Source organism: Pristiophorus japonicus, chromosome 3 (genome assembly GCF_044704955.1).
Source record: "Pristiophorus japonicus isolate sPriJap1 chromosome 3, sPriJap1.hap1, whole genome shotgun sequence".
In the NCBI taxonomy this organism is placed as follows: domain Eukaryota; kingdom Metazoa; phylum Chordata; class Chondrichthyes; family Pristiophoridae; genus Pristiophorus; species Pristiophorus japonicus.
Window position 1 is genome coordinate 329,821,167 of NC_091979.1, and position 23,765 is coordinate 329,844,931.

The 23,765-nt window shown below is 42.2% G+C and overlaps 1 protein-coding gene and 1 pseudogene across 1 annotated transcript; both read right to left on the reverse strand.

Moving 5' to 3' along the window:
* The window catches only part of LOC139260404 (zinc finger protein 850-like), a 563,299-nt pseudogene that overhangs the window by 391,273 nt on the left and 148,261 nt on the right, over positions 1–23,765 (reverse strand).
* Positions 7,778–23,145, reverse strand: LOC139256490 (probable G-protein coupled receptor 139). Its single transcript, XM_070874233.1, has 2 exons — positions 23,079–23,145; positions 7,778–8,679 (listed from the first exon to the last, which is right to left on the reverse strand). Exons 1-2 carry the CDS (start codon positions 23,143–23,145, stop codon positions 7,778–7,780), a joined length of 969 nt encoding a protein of 322 aa, XP_070730334.1.

Sequence of the window (23,765 nt, forward strand, 5' to 3'; positions counted from 1 at the left end):
CACATAAAACTTATCTGTACCCTCTCCAGTGTAATCACGTTCTTACTGTAATGCGGTGACCAGAACTGCACGTAGTACTCTAGCTGTCGCCTAACCAGTGTTTTATACAGTTCAAGCAGAACCCAACTGCTCTTATATTCTACGCATCAGCTAATAAAGGCAAGCATTCCATATGCCTTATTAACCACCTGATATACCTGGCCTGCTACCTGCAGTGATCTGTGGACATGTACTCCAAGATCTCTTCCTGCAGTCTGCAGCTTTCTTCTGCATTATAAACCACACGGTCTATTTGTGCATTAGCTGCAAACTTCGTAATCATAATCCGTATATTCAAGTTTAAATCATTGATGTGTACCACAGAAAGCAAGGGGTTGAGCACTGTGGAACCCAGCTGAAAAGATCCTTCCAACCTCAAAAACACACACCAAACATTACACTTTGTTTCCTTCCTCTGAGCCAATTTTGTCTCCAACTTGCCACTTTGCCCTGGATTCAATGGGCTTTTACTTTCATGAACATGTCGGACCTTATCAAATTCTTTGCTAAAATCCATGTACACTACATCATACCCGCTGCGCTGATTGAATTTTTCGCGGAGGTAACCACGAGGGTCAATCACTTTTGTCAGGCACGACCTTCCCTTAAAATAATAACTGCTGACTGTCCCTGATTAACCCATGTATTTCTAAATGTAGATTTATCCTGTCCCTCAGGATTTTTTCCAATAATTTTTCCCACAACTAGGTTAGCCTGACTGGCCTGGAATTACTCGGCCTATCCCTTTTTCCCTTCTTATGCAAGGGTACGAGATTAGCAGTCCTCCAATCCTCTGGCACCACACCTGAAGCCTGAGAAGATTCGAAAATGATTGTCAAAGCCTCTGCTATTTCCTCTTTTGCTTCGTTTAACAGACTGGAATGCATTTCATACGGGCTTGGGGAACTATCCACTTCAAAAGCTGCTAAACTCCTTCATACATCCTCTGTCATTATGTTTATCTCATATAAAGTTTCACACTCCTCCTCCACAATAGCAGTGACTGCATCGCCCCTCTCTTTTGTGAAAACAGACACAAAGTATTCATCAAGAACCATACCCACATCTTCCGCCTGCACACAGATTACCCTCATGGTCTCTAATAGGCCATACCCTTTTGTTAGTTATCCATTTGCTTTGAATATAATAATAAAACATCATTGTGTTTTTCTTGATTTTATTTGCCAAGAATTATTCAGAAGTTCCACTATGATCACATTGAAAGGCAGAGCAAGCTCTCGGGTCCCTGTGGCCTACTTATGCTCCTATTTCTGTGTTCTTATAGGATAGACCATGTCGCATTCTCCAGTGGAATATACTGATATTAAGAAAGAACTGATAGAAACGTACTCCATGAACTCACGTGAAAATGGTCAGGGACCTAGTGCGCATACATATCTCAGTGTTGGCTGGACCTCGTGGGGCCCCTGGCCCCGAACTCACACCTCCCCTGGGCCCCGATCACATTCCTCCAAAAACTCGCCACATTTTTATTCTGGCTTCAGCACACACAGTACCCTACGCAGACAGGATAAAATTAAATGTAGATATGCGCTCCCTACATTGTACTATCCACTGTTAGTGGAGATAAGCTAATTATACTTTCCGAATGTGGGTGTACTGAACAATCCATTCTGTCTCCCATTGGTGCTGTTCTATCACCACAATGTCTTATATGGGTCTTCAGTGGCTGATGACTTGCCAAGATTTGCCTATTAATTTTTCTTCCTGTATCAATAACAAGCCCTTCCTTTTCTTGGCCTGTTAGTGCCTACCTAGTGGATATGTACCGCAACTTCGCACCGTTCCATATCTGTGAATGACCAGTCTGTTGGCGGGACACCACAGTAGCGACCGTTTTGGAGCAGCAGGGCAAGACGGACAGTTGCTCCATGATTTCTGCATTTGAATGCGCATGTGTGGATGGCGGAAGTTGCTGTTTGCTTTACTCCTTAATAAAGTAGAGATCTGATAGCCTCGCCATTGTTTCTGTCGCAAATTCCGGGTCATTATATTTCACATCACACCACTTTGGGAACTGAGATCCACGGGATAGAAAAGCATGCTGCTAATGGACAGATTTGATCGCAAACTAGAACTAGCAATTATATAACATAGAGAAATGTACACACATTTAACCATCTTTACATTTCTGAGAATTCACCGCATTTATAAATATATTAAAAACCTGGACTTGGGTCTATAGGGAAAATGTCAAACTTTGCAGATGAAATGAAAGTCGCAAATTTGGTAACCAAGAAGGAGGATAGTTAGAGACTTTGGAATAGCATAAAGATTTGGTCGCAGAGTTCAAAATCATGAACGGCTTGGGTAGAGTAAATAAGGTAAACTGTTTCCAGTGGCACAATGGTCTGTTATTTGAGACATAGATTTAAGTTGATTGGCAAATAAACCAGAGACAGCATCAGGAGTGTATTTTGCACAACGAGTTGTTGTGATTTGCAATGCGCTGCCTAAAAGGACGGTAGAAGCAGGTTCCATAATAACTTTCAAAAAGGAATTGGATAAATACTTGAAGGAAAGCATTTACAGGGCTACGGGGAATGAGCAACGGAGTGGGACAAGTTGGATAGCTCGACCAAAGAGCTGGCACAAACACGATGGGCTGAATCTGTGCTGTTTAATTCTCCGATAAACACTTTCTTTCTTATATCTGTTCACATTCAAACGGTTTGAGGTAGCACTGCAAGAGAGGAATTCGTATGCTATGCTAAACTGTTAGTTCAGCTGGGTGTAATGTTTCTGCACTTGTTTACAGGAAAAGTAAGGTACAGTCAGGAAATGCGAATTATAATCGAAGGAAGAAAGCCCTGTTTGAATCATACTATCGGAACCATAAAGGCGATTGAAACACGAAAGGCGTTCCTAATCCCACCACAACATAAACATAGATATACACACATTATCACACACAGATTAACACACACACCGACACAGGTGCGCCAACACGCACACACACTTGTACGCACGTACATACACACATTCACACATACAAAGCTACACGCACATACACATACACTCACAAATATATATATACATGCACACGGACACAGACACGGATACACACAGTCAAAGTGACACACAGAAAAACACTCAGATACAGACCCACACACAAACACACGCACACTCACATACACACATTCACACACACATACTTCCTTTTGAAACATTTAGCGGTAGTCATGTAAAGGAAATAATAACATGTTTATCATCCTTTTATTATCGGATGTGCCTTTGCAATTGACTTTCAATTCATCTTAATTCACCTCCTCTTCCCCAAATCAGCACTCTCGTGTCATCTCTCATTTAATACAGACAGTTTAATTCTTGCCTGCGAGCAGCAAAGATGAGGATAGATTCATTCAGATTTCTGCCCTCCTCACGAAGCTTTAACACCGAATTACTTCGAATGACTTTCAATTCACATCTAATAGCAACAAAGGAAACATAATTCAACATCCTCGCAAGCCTTCACCAAGTAAGTGCACATTGAGCGCGGGGATTTCACTGCTACACTATCTGATCATTTCAGAGAACTGATTCCAGTGAAGCGGTTTGTGGACAGGAGACAAGAAGCAGCCTCAGCACCTCAGACATCTTACCCTCTGAAAGGAAATTAAAAATGCATGTCGTTCCCCTTTAAATCTACGCCCCTCTGGTTGTTGAGCCCTTGTTAAGGGAAATAGGTTCGTCCTCTTCACACTATGTCGGCCTTTCATAATTGTATACACCTCAATTACATCTCCTCGCAGCCGAATCTGTTCCTACTAAAATAACCCCAGCCTATCTAATCTTTCCTCAAAGCTAATGGCCTACAAATCCCGGTTGAGGTCTTCCCGAGGGCAAACGACTGAAAAATGGAAAAAACATGCGCCCGCTCGAGATCCCGGTCCTGAGGCCTGCACTCGCTCCGCATTGCAGCGCTTGCACGTAGGGACGTCAGTAAGCTGGAGCTGGAATCACATGGCTCTGGGCAGCCAATCAAGGTGCAGTATTTTCTCATTCATAATAATGGGAACTCCATAAGTAGGACAGAGAAACCACCTCCAACGGCAGATATCACATGATCTCCCCTCCTGCAGTCCCTGCCTTCTGTCCCACCATTCCCAGAGCAGAGGGAGTCTCAGCCCATGGCCGGCCACTTGAACGCCATCAAATTGTACAGCAGGCCAGGATGTGAACAAGGAACGCCGCTCACAATTGCTATACTTCACAGCAAGAAACAAAATCACTCAGTGTGTTATTTGAACTTTCTGCCAGTCCCAGCCTCTGACACTGTATCCGAATACAGCCGATTCCTGACTCATTCTGTCTGCGGATCGCACCAGTATTAGAGAGAGAGTCGGGAAAAATGGTTCATTATTGGGTTGGCAATCAATAACCAGTGGGGTGCCGCAGGGATCAGTGCTGGTACCCCAACTATTTACAACCTGTACTAACGACTTGGAAGAAATTACCGAGTGGAATGTAGCCATGTTTGCTGATGATACAAAGATGGGAGGAAAAGCATTCTGGGAGGAGGTCACAAAAAATCTGCAAAATGACATGGACAGGATAAGTGAGTGGGCAAAAATTTGGCCGATGGAGTATAATGTTGGAAAGTGTGAGGTCTTGCACGCTGGCAGAAACAAAAATCAAACAGCAAATTATTATTTAATTGGAGCAAAATTGCAAAGTGCTGCAGTACAGCAGGACCTGGGGGTACTTGTGCATGAAACATAAAAGGTTAGTATTCAGGTACAGCAAGTGATCAGGAAAGCAAACGGAATCTTGGTCTTTATTGCAAAGGGGATTGAGTATAAAAGTAGGGAAGTCTTGCAATAGCTATACAGGGTATTGATGAGGCCAGACCTGGAATATTGCGTACAGCTTTGTTTTCCATATTTAAGAAAGGATATACATGCTTTGAAGGCAGTTCAGAGAAGGGTCACTAGTTCGATTCAGGAGATGATAGGGCTGACTTATGAGGAAATGTTGTGGAGGTTGGGCCGCTACTCATTTGAATTCAGAAGAATGAGTGGTGATCTTATCAAAACGTATAAAAATATGGGAAGACTTGACAAAGTGAATGCAGAGAGGATGTTTCCACTGATTGGGGAAACTAGAACTAGAGGTCATAAGCCGAGAATAAGGGGCCGACCATTTAAAACTGAAATGAGGAGGAAGTTCTTCTCTTAGAGGTTTGAAAATCTGCGGAATTTGCTGCCTCAGAGAGATGTGGAAGACGGGACATTGAATAAATTTAAGACAGTGATAGGCAGTTTCTTAACCGATAGGGATTAAGGGGTTATGGGGAGCGGGTAGGGAAGTGGAGCTGAGCCCACGATTGGATCCGCCATGATCGTATTAAATGGTGGAGCAGGCCCGAGGGCCCGTATGGCCGACTCCTGCTCCTATTTCTTATGTTCTTATGACATGGCGACAGTCGACAGCCGTTCCTTGCCATACCAAAGATGTTTGATCAATGTGCGTGTGTCATGGGATTGGAGGCATTCACATCAGGGAAACATTGCTGGGAGGTAGAGGTGGTGCACAAGACTTGATCCGGTGTGGGAGTGGCCCGAGAATCTGTCAACAAGAAAGGAATCTTTGGATTGAGGCCTGCGGCCGGATACTGGATTGTGTTGCTATTCACCGGATGTTTTTATTTTGCCAGTACCTCCTCCTCATGCACCTTCCTCACCCCGAGCTTGAAGCTCCGGATATAGGCATGTACTTGGACTTTGAGGGCGGTCAGGTGTCATTTTACAATGAGGATAACAGGTCCCTTCTCCACTCTTTGGTTGACACTTATACTGAGAGATTCTTTCCGATTTTCAATCCGGGTTCGAATGAACACACGGAAAATGCCGGAACAATGACTATCTGCATGGTGAAAGGTCATTAACAGCAAATGGTCTGTTTCTATAACTTTAACTCTCTCGTTTGTATAAGATACATTTGCAGTTCTGATTACCTTAATCCCTGGTGCCTCATTCAGGAATATTTAAGAACTGATACTATTTATTCTTAGCTGCCTGTGTAATAAATATTGTCAGTTTCGGATTCCCTTCAGAAGCTGCTGTCTGTGTAAGTAACATTCTCAATATCTGCTAGTCTTTACTCCCTGGTGCCTGCATTAAAACCATTCCCAAGTTTTTCACGCTTTAATTCATGTTGTGTGTAAATGGTATATTTCCAGTTCTTGCTACTTAAATCTGTTTAAGGAATATTTCTGGTTTCAGGTACTAGTTCTCAATTAGTGGCTGCATATAGAATCAAGTGATCATAGAATCATAGCAATTTACGGTACAGAAGTAGGCCATTCGGTCCATCGTGTCAGTGCCGGCCGTATAAGGGCAATCCAACCTAATCCTACTTTCCAGATCTAGGTCCGGACCCTTGTAGGTTGCAGCACTTCAAGTGGATTTCCAAAAAGATTATAAATGTGATTAGGGTTTCTGCCTCTGAGACCCTTTTAAGCAGTGATCCCCACCATGCTCTGGGTGAAGAAAATTCTCCTCAACTCCCTTCTAATCCGACCAATTACTTTATTTCAGATCCAAATATGATGTTGCAGCAAAGCTTGGGATTGGAGAAATATTTTGGAAGAGCTGCTATGAATTCAAAATGATCAGAAAGTGAATAAGTTTAACCCGAAAGAGCGAGTTTAATGTACCCCCCTGGTGTTGAAGAAAAGTAAGATCGAGAAAGTGATTCTTTAAAAAGCGGGACCATTTTTCAAATGCAATTGGACCGAATTGGAAGAACAAGATGAGAGGATTTCCACGGTTACATCTGTATTCTGACTTCATTCAAAAAGCTGGGATGAAAAACATTCGCTCCTCGAGATGGAACCACCCAAAGTTCTGCTCTATGTACGTGACAAACGGACATAAAAACACACATATCGAGAAACTCAGACACAAAGGAAGATGTATAGAAACAAGATCACGGGGAAAGTAACTGGAATGGAAACATTGCAGACAGCATGCGACACAGAAAGTTAGATACAGTGACAGAGATAAGGAGATGCCGGAAGAGAGAATGAGACAGACCGCGAGAAATTTTCAAAATAAATAAGAAGCATACTAGGAGGCAGCTTAATGTGGAATAATAACAGCGAGCCAGTAAGAAATAGAGAATGATGTAAGGAAGTAGGGATAGGTAACAACTGGCAGAGATATGGAAGACATATCAGATATATAAACATAGAAAGATAAAACCATTAAATGATGGAACAACTAAGAACAAAGGGGCCTATTTAATTCAAGGAATTAATAACTTCAAGAATCTGTTATAAACAAAGCAATACAAATATCACATGATACGATCTTGCATTGTGTAGTAAATCTTAATCTTCTCTGTTGAAATTTCAAAACTTCCTTCAGTTCGGAAATGTTGCCTTTACTATTGTATATAAACTTAGGTTTTTGTTTCAAATATTGAAGAAGAATTGGCATGAACTACATACCACATCCTCGAAACTATAGCCCAGCTCTTCGCATTGACTCAGGTTTCACTCTACGCATTGATTGTTGCTCTGATAAACTGAACTGACTCTGAACATTGATCAAAGCCCGTCACCTTAAAAAAATGGTGCACTTATCAATCAAAATGGTGAGGTGGTTCAAATGCTGAATGTATCTCAAAATCTCTAGTCATTCCTCATGCAATTCACTGGATAGACGTCTAGCAACAAAATTTAGATTACTGAACTAGAAATACTCATTTGCTTTTATTGTTTAATTAACTGAACTATTAGGGTAATTGGATATTTGACCACATTCTTAAACTGCTCTCTGAACTTGGCCTGAGTCACCACATAAACAAATGTGTTGGTGCAGCAATTTAAATTTTGCAGCATGTATCCGACTTGTTCAAAGATATATAAAGAATCATTGTGATCATAGTTATTTGTTTTTGTAATGCTATAGTAGAAGAATTCTATAACATATCCCAGCCACAAAAGTATGAAGCTGCCGGATATGGTGAAGAGTAAAATCACAGACTTCCTCCTGCTCTCCATCTCTGGGTCACTGCGATTCTCTCCCTTGCACTGACCCCTCAGTCTCTTACGGACTCGACTGGCCACTAAAATGTGTCTGATGGTCAAAGCGTTGAGCAACAAAATGAAAGCGAATGGGAGCAATGGAGTTAGAACCGTATCAAACCAATCAAATCCTACCCATCCGGGCTCAGTAAAATAGCTTGTTTTTGTAGAACAAAAAAATGGCACGTTGTCGATTTCCTTCCCAGGTTCATAAGTAAAGTACCAAGGAATGTTTTTCAAACAGAGAAGAATGCAGGTTGTTGCTGAAACCAAAGTCGCAGTTTCCTTGGTGCAATATTTTGCCTTGAGCTTTTGGCAACAAATCGCAACATAGCGATCAAAGGAAAGTATGACTGTTAACCAAACAGAGCAGTCTATCGATGTGCGACGCAGGATTGCCATTACTTTGCAAACAGTGGTGATGTCCAGGAAGCATATTGGGAAGAAATACGAATTGATTTGATACAATATGGGCTCAGTGATAACAACCAGTAGATCTGTCGCTGCCATGACCAGCAGATAGCGAGTGATGCAGGTGGAGAGCCCACACTTTCTTTGGGACAGGATCACAATCGCCACTAAATTAACTGTAAGAATGAGAAGGGAGACAGCAATTAGTGATCAAGCTCAATGGACTATTCTTCATGGTACATAACATGTGACAGGGACAATGCTGAGTCATAAGCCAATGTTTTAAATTCAGGTGAGGCTAAATTTAAGAGGGTGGAATAAAAATTGGCCACTGTAAATAAGGCGTAACTGTTAGCTGCAATACTACAGATGAACAGTGGGAGGTGTTCAAATGATTATGTGATATAGTACAAGACCCAAACGTACATCTAAAGTAAAGAACGCTCTTTTTGCAAATAATCAACCTTGGTCAGCAGATTCAAACAGAAGATAGTATACAATTAAAAGAAAGATGGTCCAAATGCAATAAATGGTGGAGATACCGTAGTCTGGGAACGATATAAAGAAAAAAAGGTGAAACAACAGAACATGAGAAAAACATTGTGAGATTTATCAAGGTCAGCAATAAAAAGGCGGTTAAGGAAAAGGTAGGCCCTCAATGATATACCCAGTGGAGAGCACTAGTTCAGACTGTCGCGGGATGGGAGAGTGGAGAGCACCAGTTCAGACTGTTGTGGGACGGGAGAGTGGAGAGCACCAGTTCCCATTGTCACAGGACGGGAGAGTGGAGAGCACCAGTTCAGACTGTCGTGGGACGGGAGAGTGGAGAGCACCAGTTCCCACTGTCACAGGATGGGAGAGTGGAGAGCACCAGTTCAGACTGTCGTGGGACGGGAGAGTGGAGAGCACCAGTTCCCACTGTCACAGGACGGGAGAGTGGAGAGCACCAGTTCCCACTGTCACAGGACGGGAGAGTGGAGAGCACCAGTTCCCACTGTCACAGGACAGAGAGTGGAGAGCACCAGTTCCCACTGTCACAGGACAGAGCGTGGAGAGCACCAGTTCCAACTGTCACAGGACAGAGAGTGGAGAGCACCAGTTCCCACTGTCGCAGGACAGAGAGTGGAGAGCACCAGTTCCCACTGTCACAGGACGAGAGAGTGGAGAGCACCAGTTCCAACTGTCACAGGACAGAGAGTGGAGAGCACCAGTTCCCACTGTAACAGGACAGAGAGTGGAGAGCACCAGTTCAGACTGTCGCGGGATGGGAGAGTGGAGAGCACCAGTTCAAACTGTCACAGGAGCATCCAGTCGTGCCCCGGTAACTGCCCCCAAAGGAAGTGGAGTGTGGGAAATTGCACTCCGCTTTCGTTGATGGGGGGTAAGGCCAATTCTGCGGTGGGAGCAGGACTTCCACGCTGGGGGCTAACGTTCCCTGCACCAGAAGGTTACCGCCCCCAAATGGGAGCCTGTGCGAGGAGACAGAGGGAAGATGAGGGGAGACGGGGACGGGGGATGGAGGGGAGAGTGGTGGAGGTGGGGACGCAGAAACCCAGGGCGGGGGACAGGAGGGGCCACATTGCAGTGGAGGTCTGGGGGGTTGAACTGTGTTGGAGGGGCGGGCCTGGGGGCTCTGTGCCTCGGTGCAGGGAGTGTTCGGAGTGGGGTGGACGGGTTGACTGCGCAGATGGCGGTTGGTGGATGTGGTGTGGTTGGTGTCGCGGGGGCGTGGCTCCGGGGTGGCCGGGGCTGGGGGCTCGACATCCGGGGGTGTTCGGCATTTGGGAAGGATTCTGACGGGACTGGGCGAGTTGGTGCGGGGGGAGTGTTCCTGGTGTTGGGTGGGTCTGGAGCCGGTGGGGGGCATGCTCTTGGGATGGGGGGTGGGCTGTTTGGGGCTGGGTTTGGGAGAGACTTCTTCACTCGGGGAGTTGTTGGCCTGTGGAGTTCCCTGCCGCGGGGGTTTGTTGATGCCAGTTCATTGGATGTGTTCAGGAGGGAGTTGGATGTGGTCCTTGCGGCTGGGGGGGTCAGGGGATGTGGAGGGGGAGTGGGGGGAGGTGCTGGGGTGGGTGATCAGTCATGATCTTATTGAATGGCGGTGCAGGCTCGAAGGGCCGAATGGCCTACTCCTGCACCTATTTTCTATGTTTCTATGTTTCTAAAGGAAGAGGATAAAGTACCAAAGATAAAAGGAAAAGTTAAAAGTAAACATTGCATGAAGTTACTAGATTTAACATAGGTTAAAATGGTAATGGAGAAAATAATGAAACAGAAAATTGAGAAGTCTCCAGGACTTGATAGTTTTCACCCCAGCGTATTAAAAGAAGATAGTGAGCAAAATGTTGATGTATCACTCATGATCTTCTAAATCTGTCTCGATTGAGGAATTGCCCCTGAAGTTTGGAAAATTGTCGATATCACTCCATTATTTAAGAAGGGTTTGGACGAGGTAAATCAGCAATTCCAAGACCTATTAGTATAATGTCTACTGTGTGAAAGTTAAGAGAAACTGTTTTTAGGGAGAGTGAAGAAGCACGTGGACAAATATGAGCAAACTAGAGAGAGCCAGCATGGATATGCAAAAGTTAAGGCACGGCTAACGAATCTAGTTCAACATGTTGATCAATTGACTAACTTGGTAGATACGAAGGTGTACATGGATACTATAAATAGCGACTTCCAGTAGCCAAAAACAGGACTGTAACAAAAAGGAAAGCGCCTGGATTTGGAGGCAACATATTACAGATTCACCAGAATGATACCATGGCAAAATGATTAATTGATGAGGATATATTTCAGATTCTAGACTTCTATTGCCTTTAGTACAGAGATTAAGAGTTTACCGAATTGAATAGTTTAAGATGATTAAAAGAGGTTATATAGAGAAAAACTATTACCTGTTGTGGGCGCGTTCTGAAAAAAAGGACATAACCTTAACATTTGGGCTTAGCCATTCATGTTCGGTATAAGGAGACACGTTTTCCAACAAAGGATAAAACATAGAAACATAGAAACATAGAAACTAGGTGCAGAAGTAGGCCATTCGGCCCTTCGAGCCTGCACCACCATTCAATATGATCATGGCTGATCACGCAACTTCAATACCCCATTCCAGCTTTCTCTCCATACCCTTTGATCCCTTTATCCGTAAGGGCCACATCTAACTCCCTTTTGAATATAACTAACGAACTGGCCTTAACAACTTTCTGTGGTAGAGAATTCCACAGGTTCACAATTCTCTGGGTGAAGAAGTTTCTCCTCATTTCGATCCTAAATGGTTTACCCCTTATCCTTCGACTGTGACACCTGGTTCTGGACTTCCCCAACATCGGGAACATTCTTCCCGTATCTAACCTGTCAAATCCCATTAGAATTTTATGTTTCTATGAGATTCCCTCACATTCGTCTAAATTCCAGTGAATATAAGCCGAGTCGATCCAGTCTTTCTTCATTTGTCAGTCCTGCCATCCCGGGAATCAGTCTGCTGAATCTTCGCTGCACTCCCTCAATAGCACGAATGTCCTTCTTCAGAATAGGAGACCAAAACTGTACACAATATTCCAGGTGTATCCTCACCAAGACCCTGTACAACTGCAGTAATACCTCCCTACTCCTATACTCAAATCCCCTCGCTATGAAGGCCAACATGCCATTTGCCTTCTTCACCGCCTGCTGTACCTGCATGTCAACCTTCAATGACTGATGTACCATGACACACAGGTTTCATTGCACCTCCCTTTTTCCAAATCTGTCACCATTTGATAATATTGCCCCTGCCTGTTTTTGCCACCAAAGTGGATAACCTCACATTTATCTACATTATACTGCATCTGCCATGCATTTGTCCACTCAGCTAACCTATCCAAATCACCCTGCAGCCTCTTAGCATCCTCCTCACAGCTCACACTGCCACACAGCTTAGTGTCATCTGCAAACTTGGAGATATTACATTCAATAACGTCTTCCAAATCATTAATGTATCTTGTAAATAGCTGGGGGGCAGCAATGAACCTTGTGGTACCCCACTAGTCACTGTCTGCCATTCTGAAAAGGACCAGTGTATTCCTACTTTCTGCTTCCTCTCTGCCAACCAGTTCTCTATCCATGTGAATACTTTACCCCCAATAGCATATGCTTTTAATTTTTCACGTTAATCTCTTGTGTGGGACCTTGACAAAAGCCTTTTGAAGATCCAAATACACCATATCCACTAGTTCTCCCTTGTCCACTCTACTAGTTACATCCTCAAAAAATTCATATGATTTATCAAGCATGATTTCCCTTTCATAAATCCATGCTGACTTGGAACAATCCTGTCACTGCTTGCCAAATGCGCTGCTATTAGGACTTTAATAATTGATTCCAACATTTTCCCCACTATTGATATCAGACTAACCAGTCTATAATTCCCGGTTTTCTCTCTCCCTCCTTTTTTAAATGGCGGTGTTACATTACCTACCCTCCAATCCATGGGAACTGATCTAGAGGTTATACAATGTTGGAAAATGACCAGCACTGCGTCCACTATTTCTAGGGCCACTTCCTTAAGCACTCTGGGATTCAGCCTATCCACCCTGGGGATTTATCAGCCTTCAATCCCATCAATTTCCCTAACAATGTTTCCTGACGAATAAGGATTTTCTTCAGTTCCCTCCTTCAGGTTAGACCCTCAGTCCCCTAGTATTTCTGAAAGGTTATTGGTGTCTTCCTTAGTGAAGACAGAACCAAAATATTTGTTCAATTAGCCTGCCATTTTTTGTTCTGCATTATAAATTCACCTGATTCTGACTGTAAGGGGCCTACATTTCGTTTTCTCTTCACATATCTATCGGAACTTTTGCAGTCAGTTTTTATGTTGCCTGCAAGCTTACTCTCATACTCTATTTTTCCCCTCCTAATTAAACCCTTTCCTCCTCTGCTTAATCCTAACTTTCACCCAGTCCTCAGGGTTGCTGCTTTTTCTTGCCAATTTATATGCCTCTTCCTTGGATTTACTCTATCCCTAATTTCCCTTGTAACCCATGGTTGAGCCACATTCCCCGTTTTATTTTTACGCCAGACAGGGGTGTACAATTGTTGAAGTTCATCCATGTGATCTTTAAATGTGTGCCATTGCCTATCTACCGTCAACCGTTTAAGTTTCATTGGCCAGTTTATCCTAGCCAATTCACGTCTCATACCATCGAAGTTACCTTTCTTTAAGTTCAGGACCCTAGTCTCTGAATTAACTGTGTCACTCTCCATCTTAATGAAGAATTTTACCATATTATGGTGACTCTTCCCCCAAGGGCCCTCGCTCAACAAGATTGCTAATTAATCCTCTCTCATTACGCATCATCCAGTTTAGTGTGGCCTGCTCTCTAGTTGGTTCCTCGACATATTGGTCTAGAAAACCATCGGTTATACACTCCAGCAACTCCTCCTCCACCGTATTGCTACCAGTGTGGTTAGCCCAATCTATATGTAGATTACAGTCACCCATGATAACTGCTGTACCTTTATTGCACGCAAATCTATTTTTCTGATTGATGCCACCCCACCTTCACTACCACTGTTTGGTGGTCTGTACACCACTCCCACTAGCGTTTTCTGCCCTTTGGTGTTCCGCAGCTCTGAGCAGAGAGATTCCACATCATCTAACCCAATTTCCTTCGTTACTATTGCCTTAATCTCCTATTTAACCAGCAGCTCCACCCCACCTCATTTTCCTTTCTGCCTTTCCTTCCTGAATAATGAATACCCCTGGATGTTGTGTTCCCAGCCTGGAGCCATGTCTCCGTAATACCAATTACATCATATCCGTTAACAACTATCTGCGCAGTTAATTCGTCCACCTTATTACGAATGCTCCTCGCATTGAGACACAGAGCCTACAGGCTTGTTTTGTTAACACTCTTTTTCCTTTTACAATTATGTTTTAATGTGGCCCTTTTTATTATTGCCTTTGATTTCTCTGCCGTCCACCTTTCCTTATCTCCTTTCTACCTTTTGCTTCTGCCCCCATTTTACTTCCAATTATCTCCCTGCATAGATTCCCATCCCCCTGTCATATTAGTTTAAACTCTCCCAAACAGCACTAGCAAACACTCCCCCTAGGACATTTGTTCTGGTCCTGCCCAGCTGCAGACAGCCCAGTTTGTACTAGTCCCACCTCCCCCAGAACCGGTTCCAATGTCCCAGGAATTTGAATCCCTCCCTCCCTCCCTCTTGCAACATTCCTCAAGCCATGTATTCATTTTAACTGTCCTGCTATTTCTACTCTGAATAGCACGTGGCACTGGTAGCAATCCTGAGATTACTATCTTTGAGGTCCTACTTTTAAATTTACCTCCAAGCTCCCTAAATTCAACTTGTAAGACCTCATCCTGTTTTTTACTGACATCATTCGTACCTTATGCACCATGACCACTGGCTGTTCACCCTCCCCCTCAAAAATACTCTGCAGCCGCTCCGAGACATCCTTGTCCCTTACACCAGGGAGGCAGCATACCATCCTGGAGTCTCGATTGCATCGCAGGGACACCTATCTATTCCCCTTACAATTGAATCCCCTACCACGATAGCTCTCCCACTATTTTTTCCTGCCCTCATGAGCAGCAGAGCTACCCATGGTGCCATGAAGTTGGCTGCTGCTGCCTTCCCCTGAGGAGTAATCTCCCCCAACAGTATCCAAAATGGTATATCTGATTTGCAGAGAGATGACTTCTCGAACCTGCTCCGCCATTCAATGAGATCACGGCTGATCTTCTATCAAAACTCCACTTTCCTGCACCATCGCCATATCCCTTGATTCGCTTAATGTCCAAAAATCTATCGATCCCTGTCTTGAATATACTCAAAGATTGTGTAAATCTGGAACTCATTCCAAACCCAAACCACAAGAAAGCTTTTGAGGCAAGATAATTGAACATTTCCAAACTGAGATTGCACACTTTTGATTAGACCAGGCTTTTATCGCATAGCAGACTCATGACTAAGGTCAGAGCATGTGCAGTCATAAGAACATAAGAATTAGGTAGAGGAGTTTGCCATTCGGGCACTTTAACTTGCTCCACCATTCAATGAGTTCATGGCTGATCTTCTACCTCAACTCAACTTTCCTGCACGATCCCCATATCCCTTGATTCGCATAATGTACAAAAGTCTATCGATCCCTGTCTTGAATATATTCAAAGATTGTGTCTCCACAACCCCCTGGGTAGAGAATTCCATAGATTCACCAAGTTCTGAGAGAATAAGATTCTCCTCATCTCAGTCCAAATATCCGACACCTTATTCTGAGATTGTGACTCCTGGTTCTGGACTCCACAGCCAGAGGAAACATGCTCCCTGCATCTACCCTGTGAAGTCCTGTAAGAATGTTGTATATTTCATTGAGATCACATCTCATTCTTCTAAGCTCTAGAGAATATAGGGCTAGTCGACTCAATCTCTCCTCATAGGACAATCCCCCCATTCAAGGAATCAGTCTGGTGAATCTCCGTTGCACTCCCTCAATGGCAATTAAGGGATGCATACCAGAATGGAGAGTAAACTAGCTAACAAAAAGAGAACATAGAGAATGGGGGTTAAATGTAGATTATCAGATTGGCAGAAGTTCGGTAGTGGTGTTCCACAAGGATCGGTGCTGGGTCCACTGATGTTCACAGCAAGATAATAGGACTAAAGGCGATAAATCCCCTGGACCTGATGGCTTGCATCCTCGGATTTTAAGAGAAGTAACAGCAGGGGTAGTGGATGCATTGGTTGTAATTTATCAAAATTCCCTGGATTCTGGGTAAGGTCCCAGCAGATTGGAAAACTGTAAATGTAATGCCCCTATTTTTTTTTAAAAAGCAGACAAAAAGTAGGAAACTATAGAACCGTTAGCCTAACATCTGTGCTTGGAAAATGTTGGAGTCCATTATTAAAGAAGCATTAACAGGACATTTGGAAAAGCATAATTCGGTCAGGCAGAGTCAGCATGAACTTATTAAGGGGAAGTCATGTTTGACAAATTTACTGGAAATCTTTGAGGATGTAATGAACAGGGTGGATAAACAGGAACCAGTGGATTTGGTGTATTTGGAATTCCAGAAGGCATTTGACAAGGTGCCACATAAAAGGTTACTGCACAAGATAAAAGTTCACGGGGCTGGGGGTAATATATTAGCAGTTCTAGAGGATTCGCTAAGTAACAGAAAGCAGAGAGTCGGGATAAATGATTTATTCGCAGCTTGTCAATCAGTAACTAGTGAGGTGCTGCAGGGATCAGTGCCGGGACCTCAACTATTTACAATCTATATTAATGATTGGAAGAAGGGACCGAGCGTAATGTAGACAAGCTTGCTGATGATCAAAGATGGGTGGAAATGCAATGTGTGAGGAGGAAACATAAATCTGCAAAATGACATAGACAGGCTAAGTGAGTGGGATAAAATTTGTCAGATGGAGTATAATGTTGGAAAGTGTGAGGTCATGCATCTGGCAGAAAAAAATCAAAGAGCAAGTTATTATTTAACTGGAGAAAAATTGAAAAGTGCTGCAATACAGCAGAACCTGTGGGTATTGTGAATGAAATAGAAACGTTTAGTATGCAGGTAGAGCAATGATCATGAAGGTAAATAGACTCTTGGCCTTTATTGCAAAGGGGATGGAGTATAACAGTTATACAGGGCATTCGAGAGGCTACACCTGGAGTACTACGTGCAGTTTTGTTTTCCATATTCACAAACGGATATACTTGCTTTTTAGGCAGTTCAGAGAAGGTTCACTAGGTTGATTCCGGAGATGAGGGGGTTGACTTATGAGGAAAGGTAAGAGGTTGGGCCTCTACTCATTGTAATTCAGAAGAATGAGAGGTGATCTTACCGAAACGTATAAGATTATGAGGGGGCTTGACGAGGTGGATGCAGAGAGGATGTTTCCACTGATAGGGGTGACGAGAACTAGGGGGCATAATATTAGAATAAGGGGCCGCCCATTTAAAACTGAGATGAGGAGGAAGTCCTTCTCTCAGAGGGTTGTAAATCTCTGGAATTCGCTGCATCAGAGAGCTGTGGAAGCTGGAACATCGAATACATTTAAGACAGAGATAGACAGCTTTGTTAACTGGTAAGGGATTAAGGGGTTATTGAGAGCGGGCGGGGTAGTGCAACTGAATCTATGATGGGTTCAGCCATTGTCGTACTAAATGTCGAAGCAGGTTCGAGGGGCGGTATGGCATACTCCTGGTCCTATTTCTTAAGTTCTTATATTCTTAGTTACATAAATGAGTTGTACTCGGAATTCTGAAGTTCAAAATCAAAGTTTCCGTTGACACAACATTAGAGGTTGTAGTTAACACTGAGAAACACTGCTATACAATACAGGAAGACATTAACAACTTGCATAACTTTCTTGTAAATGGTGGATTAATTTTAATGCAGATAAATATGAGTTGGTCAACTTTGTTCACAGGAATAAGGAGACCATCTACACCTTGCAGAATGAGTGTAAAGGGTTAGAGCAGCAAAGGGATGAAGGCGTCTGAATTCACATATCATTGAAAGTAGTAACACAGGTTAATAGAGTCACAAACATTGCGAACAGGGCACCGGGGCTCATTTCTGCAGGTGTAGAATCAAAAGCAGAGAAGTTATGCGAGACTTATAAAGAATGTGATTCAGCAATGCTTAGCTTATTGTGCATAGATTTTGTCTCCAAATCACAAAAAGGCCATAGAAGCACTGAACAAATGGCAAAAAATGATTTACAAGTATGATACCATAATCGAGAGGCTACAACTATCGGAAAAGAAAGAATGAAAGACTTTGCATTTATATAGTTTATTTCTCGACCTCAGGACGTCCCGCCTCGTGTAGTTACTGTTGTAATGTGTGAACAGGCTGGCGCCTCATTCTCTACGAATGAGCGCACTGCCAGGTGACTTCGCAGTGCATTCTAGATCGCAAAAACTCGTTGTGTAAAATATGTTTCCTTATGTCATTTGGGGTTCGCCTTAAATCTGTGTCCTCTGGTTACCGACCCTTCTGCACGTGGAAACCATATATCATTATTTACTCTATCAAACCATTTCAATTAAATCTTCTCTTATCCTTATCAGCTCTAAGGAGAACAATCCAGATTCTTCAGTCGCTCTTCATAACCGAAGTCCGCCATCCCTAGTCGCAATATAGTAAATCTCTTTTGCACTCTCTCTAAGGATTTCACATCATTCCGAAAATGTGATGCCCAGATTTTGCCACAATATTACAAATGAGACCTAAGCAGTGTTTTAGAAATATTACTGTAACGTCCTTGCTTTTGTACTCTATGTCTTTATTTAAAAAACCAAAGATCCCATGTGCTATTTTAAACACCCTCCTCAACTTGACTTAACACATTCAGAGACTCCCAGGTCTATATTTTCCTGAAGCACTTTTAAAATGGTACAATTTAATATTTATTTTCTCTCCTATTTCTTCCGATAAAAATTAATCATTTCACATTTTTCTGTGTTAAATTTAATCTGCCACGTGTCTGCCCATTTTACCAGTCTCTCTCTGTGCTGCTGAAACCTCTTACTGTCCCCATCATTGCTTCCTACATTTTTGAGGTTTATGGCTTCTGAAAACTTTGTAATTATGCCTTATGTACCCAGGTCCAGGTCAGTAATATATATCAAAAATAATATATTGTCTTAATGCCGACATCTGGGGAACACCATTATAAACTTTGCTCCATTCTGAAAAGAATCGTTCACTACCTCCGATAAAAAAGCAAAATACTGCTGACACCAGTAGTCTGAAAAGTAACAGTTCTGACGAAAGGTCAGCGACCTGAAACATTCGCATTGTTTCTCTCTCCACAGCTGCTGCCTGACCTGCTGAGTATTTCCAGCATTTTATGTTTTTGTTCACCATCGCTCTCTTGTTTCTGTCCATTCGCAAATCTTCTGTCCATGCTGTAACTGTCCCTTTAAGTCTATGAGTTTAGTTTTGCTCACAATCTATTATGTGATACTTTGTCAAAACTTTTGAAACTTCATATACACATCAAACGCGTTGCCCTTATAAACCAGCTACGTTACATCATCAAATAGCTCGATTAAGGTTGTCAAAGATAATATTTCCCACTTTGTTGTTTCTAATCGTAACCATGCCAAAAACGTTGGGCTGGCTTGCCATTATTTTAACCCTCTCGCCTTTATTAAACAGGGTTGTAAATATTGCAATCTCCAGTCCTCTGGCACTGCCTCCATATACAAGGGGGATTGGCAGATTGTGACCTCTATAGCCTCCGCAATTTTCATTCGTACTTCCCGCAGTAAGTTAGGATGCATCCCATCCAAATTCGGTGACATTTGTACTTTGATGTGTGCCAGTATTTTACATCTTCTTTAGTTATTTTATACCATACAATACTGCTGCTTCCTGCTCCTTTGATAGTTCTTCTCTGTACATTCTGTATTCTGCTTGGTTCTCTACTGAAATATGAGTCTGAAGGATATCACAAGCATCGTTTTTTGTGTTTTAGTTGACCTTAATTCATCCACTGAGCTTTAGCTACCTATGGACGCCATTTCTGTACCCCGCATGAGAACGTGTCTACTCTGTACCTGATCGATCTCCTTTTGAAATGCCCAATGTGCATTTACTGATATCCTAGATATCTTTGTTTTCAATCTACCTGGGTCAGATCCCTTTCAACTCAAGTTTGAAATTAGTCCTCCAATAGTTGAGTATTTTCACACATGATTGTTCCTTTTCCTTTTCCATAACTACTCTAAACCTAATGATATTGTGATCACTGTTTCCTCAATGCTTCTCCACAGAAACATGCTTCACTTGATTCATTTCCGAGATCCAGAACTGCTTTCTTCCTCATCATGCTGGAAACATACTGATCGAGAAATATCGAATACAGATTTCAGTAAATCGTCCCCTGTATTTTTCCTTTGCATGGTTATTTTGTCAGCTTGAAGTGAAGTCCCACATTATCACTACAGATCTTGAATATTTCTGCATTTTATTGAAATTTGCACCTCTTGATCCTTCGCACTATTTGGTGGCTGATAGCATAATCGCTCATCTAACTTTCTACAGGCATATACATTTAAAAAAGAATGTCGGATGGGAAGAAGGCCACTAATCGATGGACAAGATAAAATCACATGCAGTGTTGGAAAAATTAAATTAAATATGAAATAATTACTTTGCCTCTGTATGTACCAGAGAGACAGACCAGGTGGACAGGACATCGGAATAATGTATGAGAAATTATATAACTGCAATAAAATAAAGAGGAGAAATATTACATGAACTAATCAAATTCAAGGAGGATAGAATCCTTGGTCTGGATGGATTACATCCATACATTTTAAAATAATTCAGCGAAGACATAGCAGGAGCAATATTACAAATATTTAATAATTAGTTTGGAAAATGTGTAGTGCCGGAGAAATGACGGAAAGCTAACGTAATACTTATATTTGAAATGGGAGATAGAACATGTCCGGGGAACTATAGACCAGTCAGTGGAACTTCGGTGGTAGGAAAATAATGGAATCCCTACTAAAGTAGAGAGTAGAAGAATATCTATAAACCAAAAATATAATAATGAATAATCAGCGTGGATTCAAAAGTAAAAGTCTTACTTGGCCAACGTCTTTGATTTCAGTGAGGAAGTAACAGGGAGAGTAGACAAGGGTCATGTAGTAGATGTAATATACTTAAATCTCCAAAAAGTCTTTGATAAGCTACCACATATTAGACTAATGAATAAGGTGAGAGCACAATAAGGTGAGGGGACAAGTAGCGGAAGGTATAGAGCTGAATTCAAGACGGAAAGCAGAAGTAAAGGATTGTTATTCTGAGTGCAGAATGTGTAAAGTGGGGTCTCATGAGGATCAATGCTGGGACCAATGTTGTTCACAATATAAATTATCAATTTGTAATCAAAAAAACAATTTCTACATTTTCAGATAACTCCAAGTTGGGGTGGGGCTGATAGACATTATTGAGGAGAACAACAACAAATTACAACAAGACGTTAATAATCCTGAAGGCTGGACATTTAATTGGAAAATTCGATTCAACACAGAAAGAGTGAGGTAATGTACTTTGGTAAGAAAGATAAGGAGGTCAAATACTATGTGAGAATAAGAATCTAAGTGAGGTAGAGGAGCAAAGGGATTTCAGAGTAGAAATACAAAAAAAACCCAGTAAAGGTCGTGATGCGGGCCACTACATCCATAAAAAGCAAACAAGCACCAAGGGGTATTTCAAGACGGATAGTGAAGTTATGCTGAACTGATATCAAAGTTCCGTTGGACCACACTTGCAGTACATTGTACAATTTTCGTCGCCATGTTATAAAAAGGATCTTGAGGCACTGGAGAGATTGAAATCACGATTTACAAAAATGATACTAGAAATACGAGTTTATACCTATCAGATAGGGCTGTCGAGACTGGATCTCTTCTTTGATAAGAGAAGTCTGAGGTGTGACCTAATTGGTGTGTTTAATATTATGAAGGTTTTGATTGAGTTGATACAGAGAGAGCTTGTTCACGTATGGTGAAGAATCATTCTGGAAATATCAATCTAAGAGAGTCACCAAGAAACCAACTAGGGAATTCAGCAGAAGTGTCATTGCACAGAGATTGATGAGGAAGCAGTTGACGCGAATGGTATAAATTAATTTAAGGGGAGGCTAGATAAGTATATGAGGAATAAGAGAATAGACGGTTAAGCTGATAGAGTTAGATGAGAAAAGACATGAGGACGCTCGAGTGGAATATAATCGCCAAATTGGCTATTTCTGTGCTGTACATTATATGTAATTCTATATGTCACTCACATTCATAATAATTCTCTAGTGACAGATAAACCTAGCAATACATGGGTACTGGAGTCAGGTGCTCAACGCCGATTAGTAACCCACTTTTAATACAATTTTCCAGTGAGAGATACCTCCACTAATACATCGCCAATGGAATCAGGGGTTCCACTACGGTTAATGACCCACAACCAATGCAGTTTTACAGTGGCATATAAGTCAGTGTTACATGACAACTGGGGTAAAATGTTCCACTTCAGTTAGTGACCCACACACAGTACAATTCAACACTGGCAGATACTTCCAATATTACACGGCCACTGTCGTCAGATGTTCGAACCCAAATCAATGAACGACACTCAATACAGTTCTACAATGACAGATAACCCCAGTAATACATATCCAGTACGGTCAGATATTGCAGTCTGCCCAGTGCCTCTCAGTTACCACAATTCTATTGTGACAGCGACTCCCAGTAAGAAACAACCGTTAGAGAGCTTTTAGCGCCGAGAGCAGGTGCAAATATACAAAGTGTTCAAACAATAGCAATAACTTCATCCTTTGCGTGTCTGTAGATTGCACAGTTACATTTTCTGTTGAAAGAATAGCACAAATGAGCAGTGGGAATTTGGATAATGTGGACTTCGGATTTATTGACATTATGTCACGGCCCCTGTTATTTAATGGTCATCGCTAGATTGTCAGATACAGAACAAGGTCAAATATAGATCACATACAGAGTTACACAACGTCAATGACTAGAATCACTTACCAGGAACAGCAGTGATTGCAAGAATCACGTAGAATATTTTATCAATGATGGAAAATGTCGCACGCATTTTCTCTGTTAAGTGATGCTGCCTCTTCGTGGTTTAGGCAATCTCTCTGAAGTAAACTCTTAAATATTCTCGGAGCCTTTCAATTAAACGCTGTGGGCTCCCCACTGGGACAGTCAAGTTGCAACAGAATTGCAATTAGTTTCAGTTGTTTGAACAAACTGATTACGGCCGCCGATTTGAGTCCCTAATGAAATAGAAAATGTTTCAATGCAAAATGCCGAAAGTGAAGCTAAGCATCCCAAAATTGGAAATTTTTTAGAATATTTGTTAAATAATGTAATTGGATACTATGCTCTCTCTCCAATGGTAGTGTTCCTTCGAACACAATGAGATTCATTGTATATATTTTATATTGTTCTGATGATGGTTTGCACTCTTCTGTGTTAATTCAGTGATTACCTTCCGAATGTTAGCTGAGGCTCTCGGGTCTGCTCAATTTCACTTCGGAATGCGGCTGCCTACTTTAACTCTGGATGTGTAACTTCTCAATTAAAGTGCAGTGCTCATTTTACAGTAGATACCTAATTTGTTCTAACTTAGAATCAGCAATGAGTAAGGATCATTTTTTCCACAGCACATCAAACAAATACAGCATGGCAGCTCAATTAATGAAACGCCCC

Bases quoted from the DNA above. Each gene is read 5' to 3' on its own strand.
- LOC139256490 (XM_070874233.1), bottom strand. From the start codon at position 23,145: ATGCGTGCGACATTTTCCATCATTGATAAAATATTCTACGTGATTCTT. The intron at 8,680-23,078 runs GTAAGTGATTCT...TCATTCTTACAG, and splicing joins TGCAATCACTGCTGTTCCTG to TTAATTTAGTGGCGATTGTG.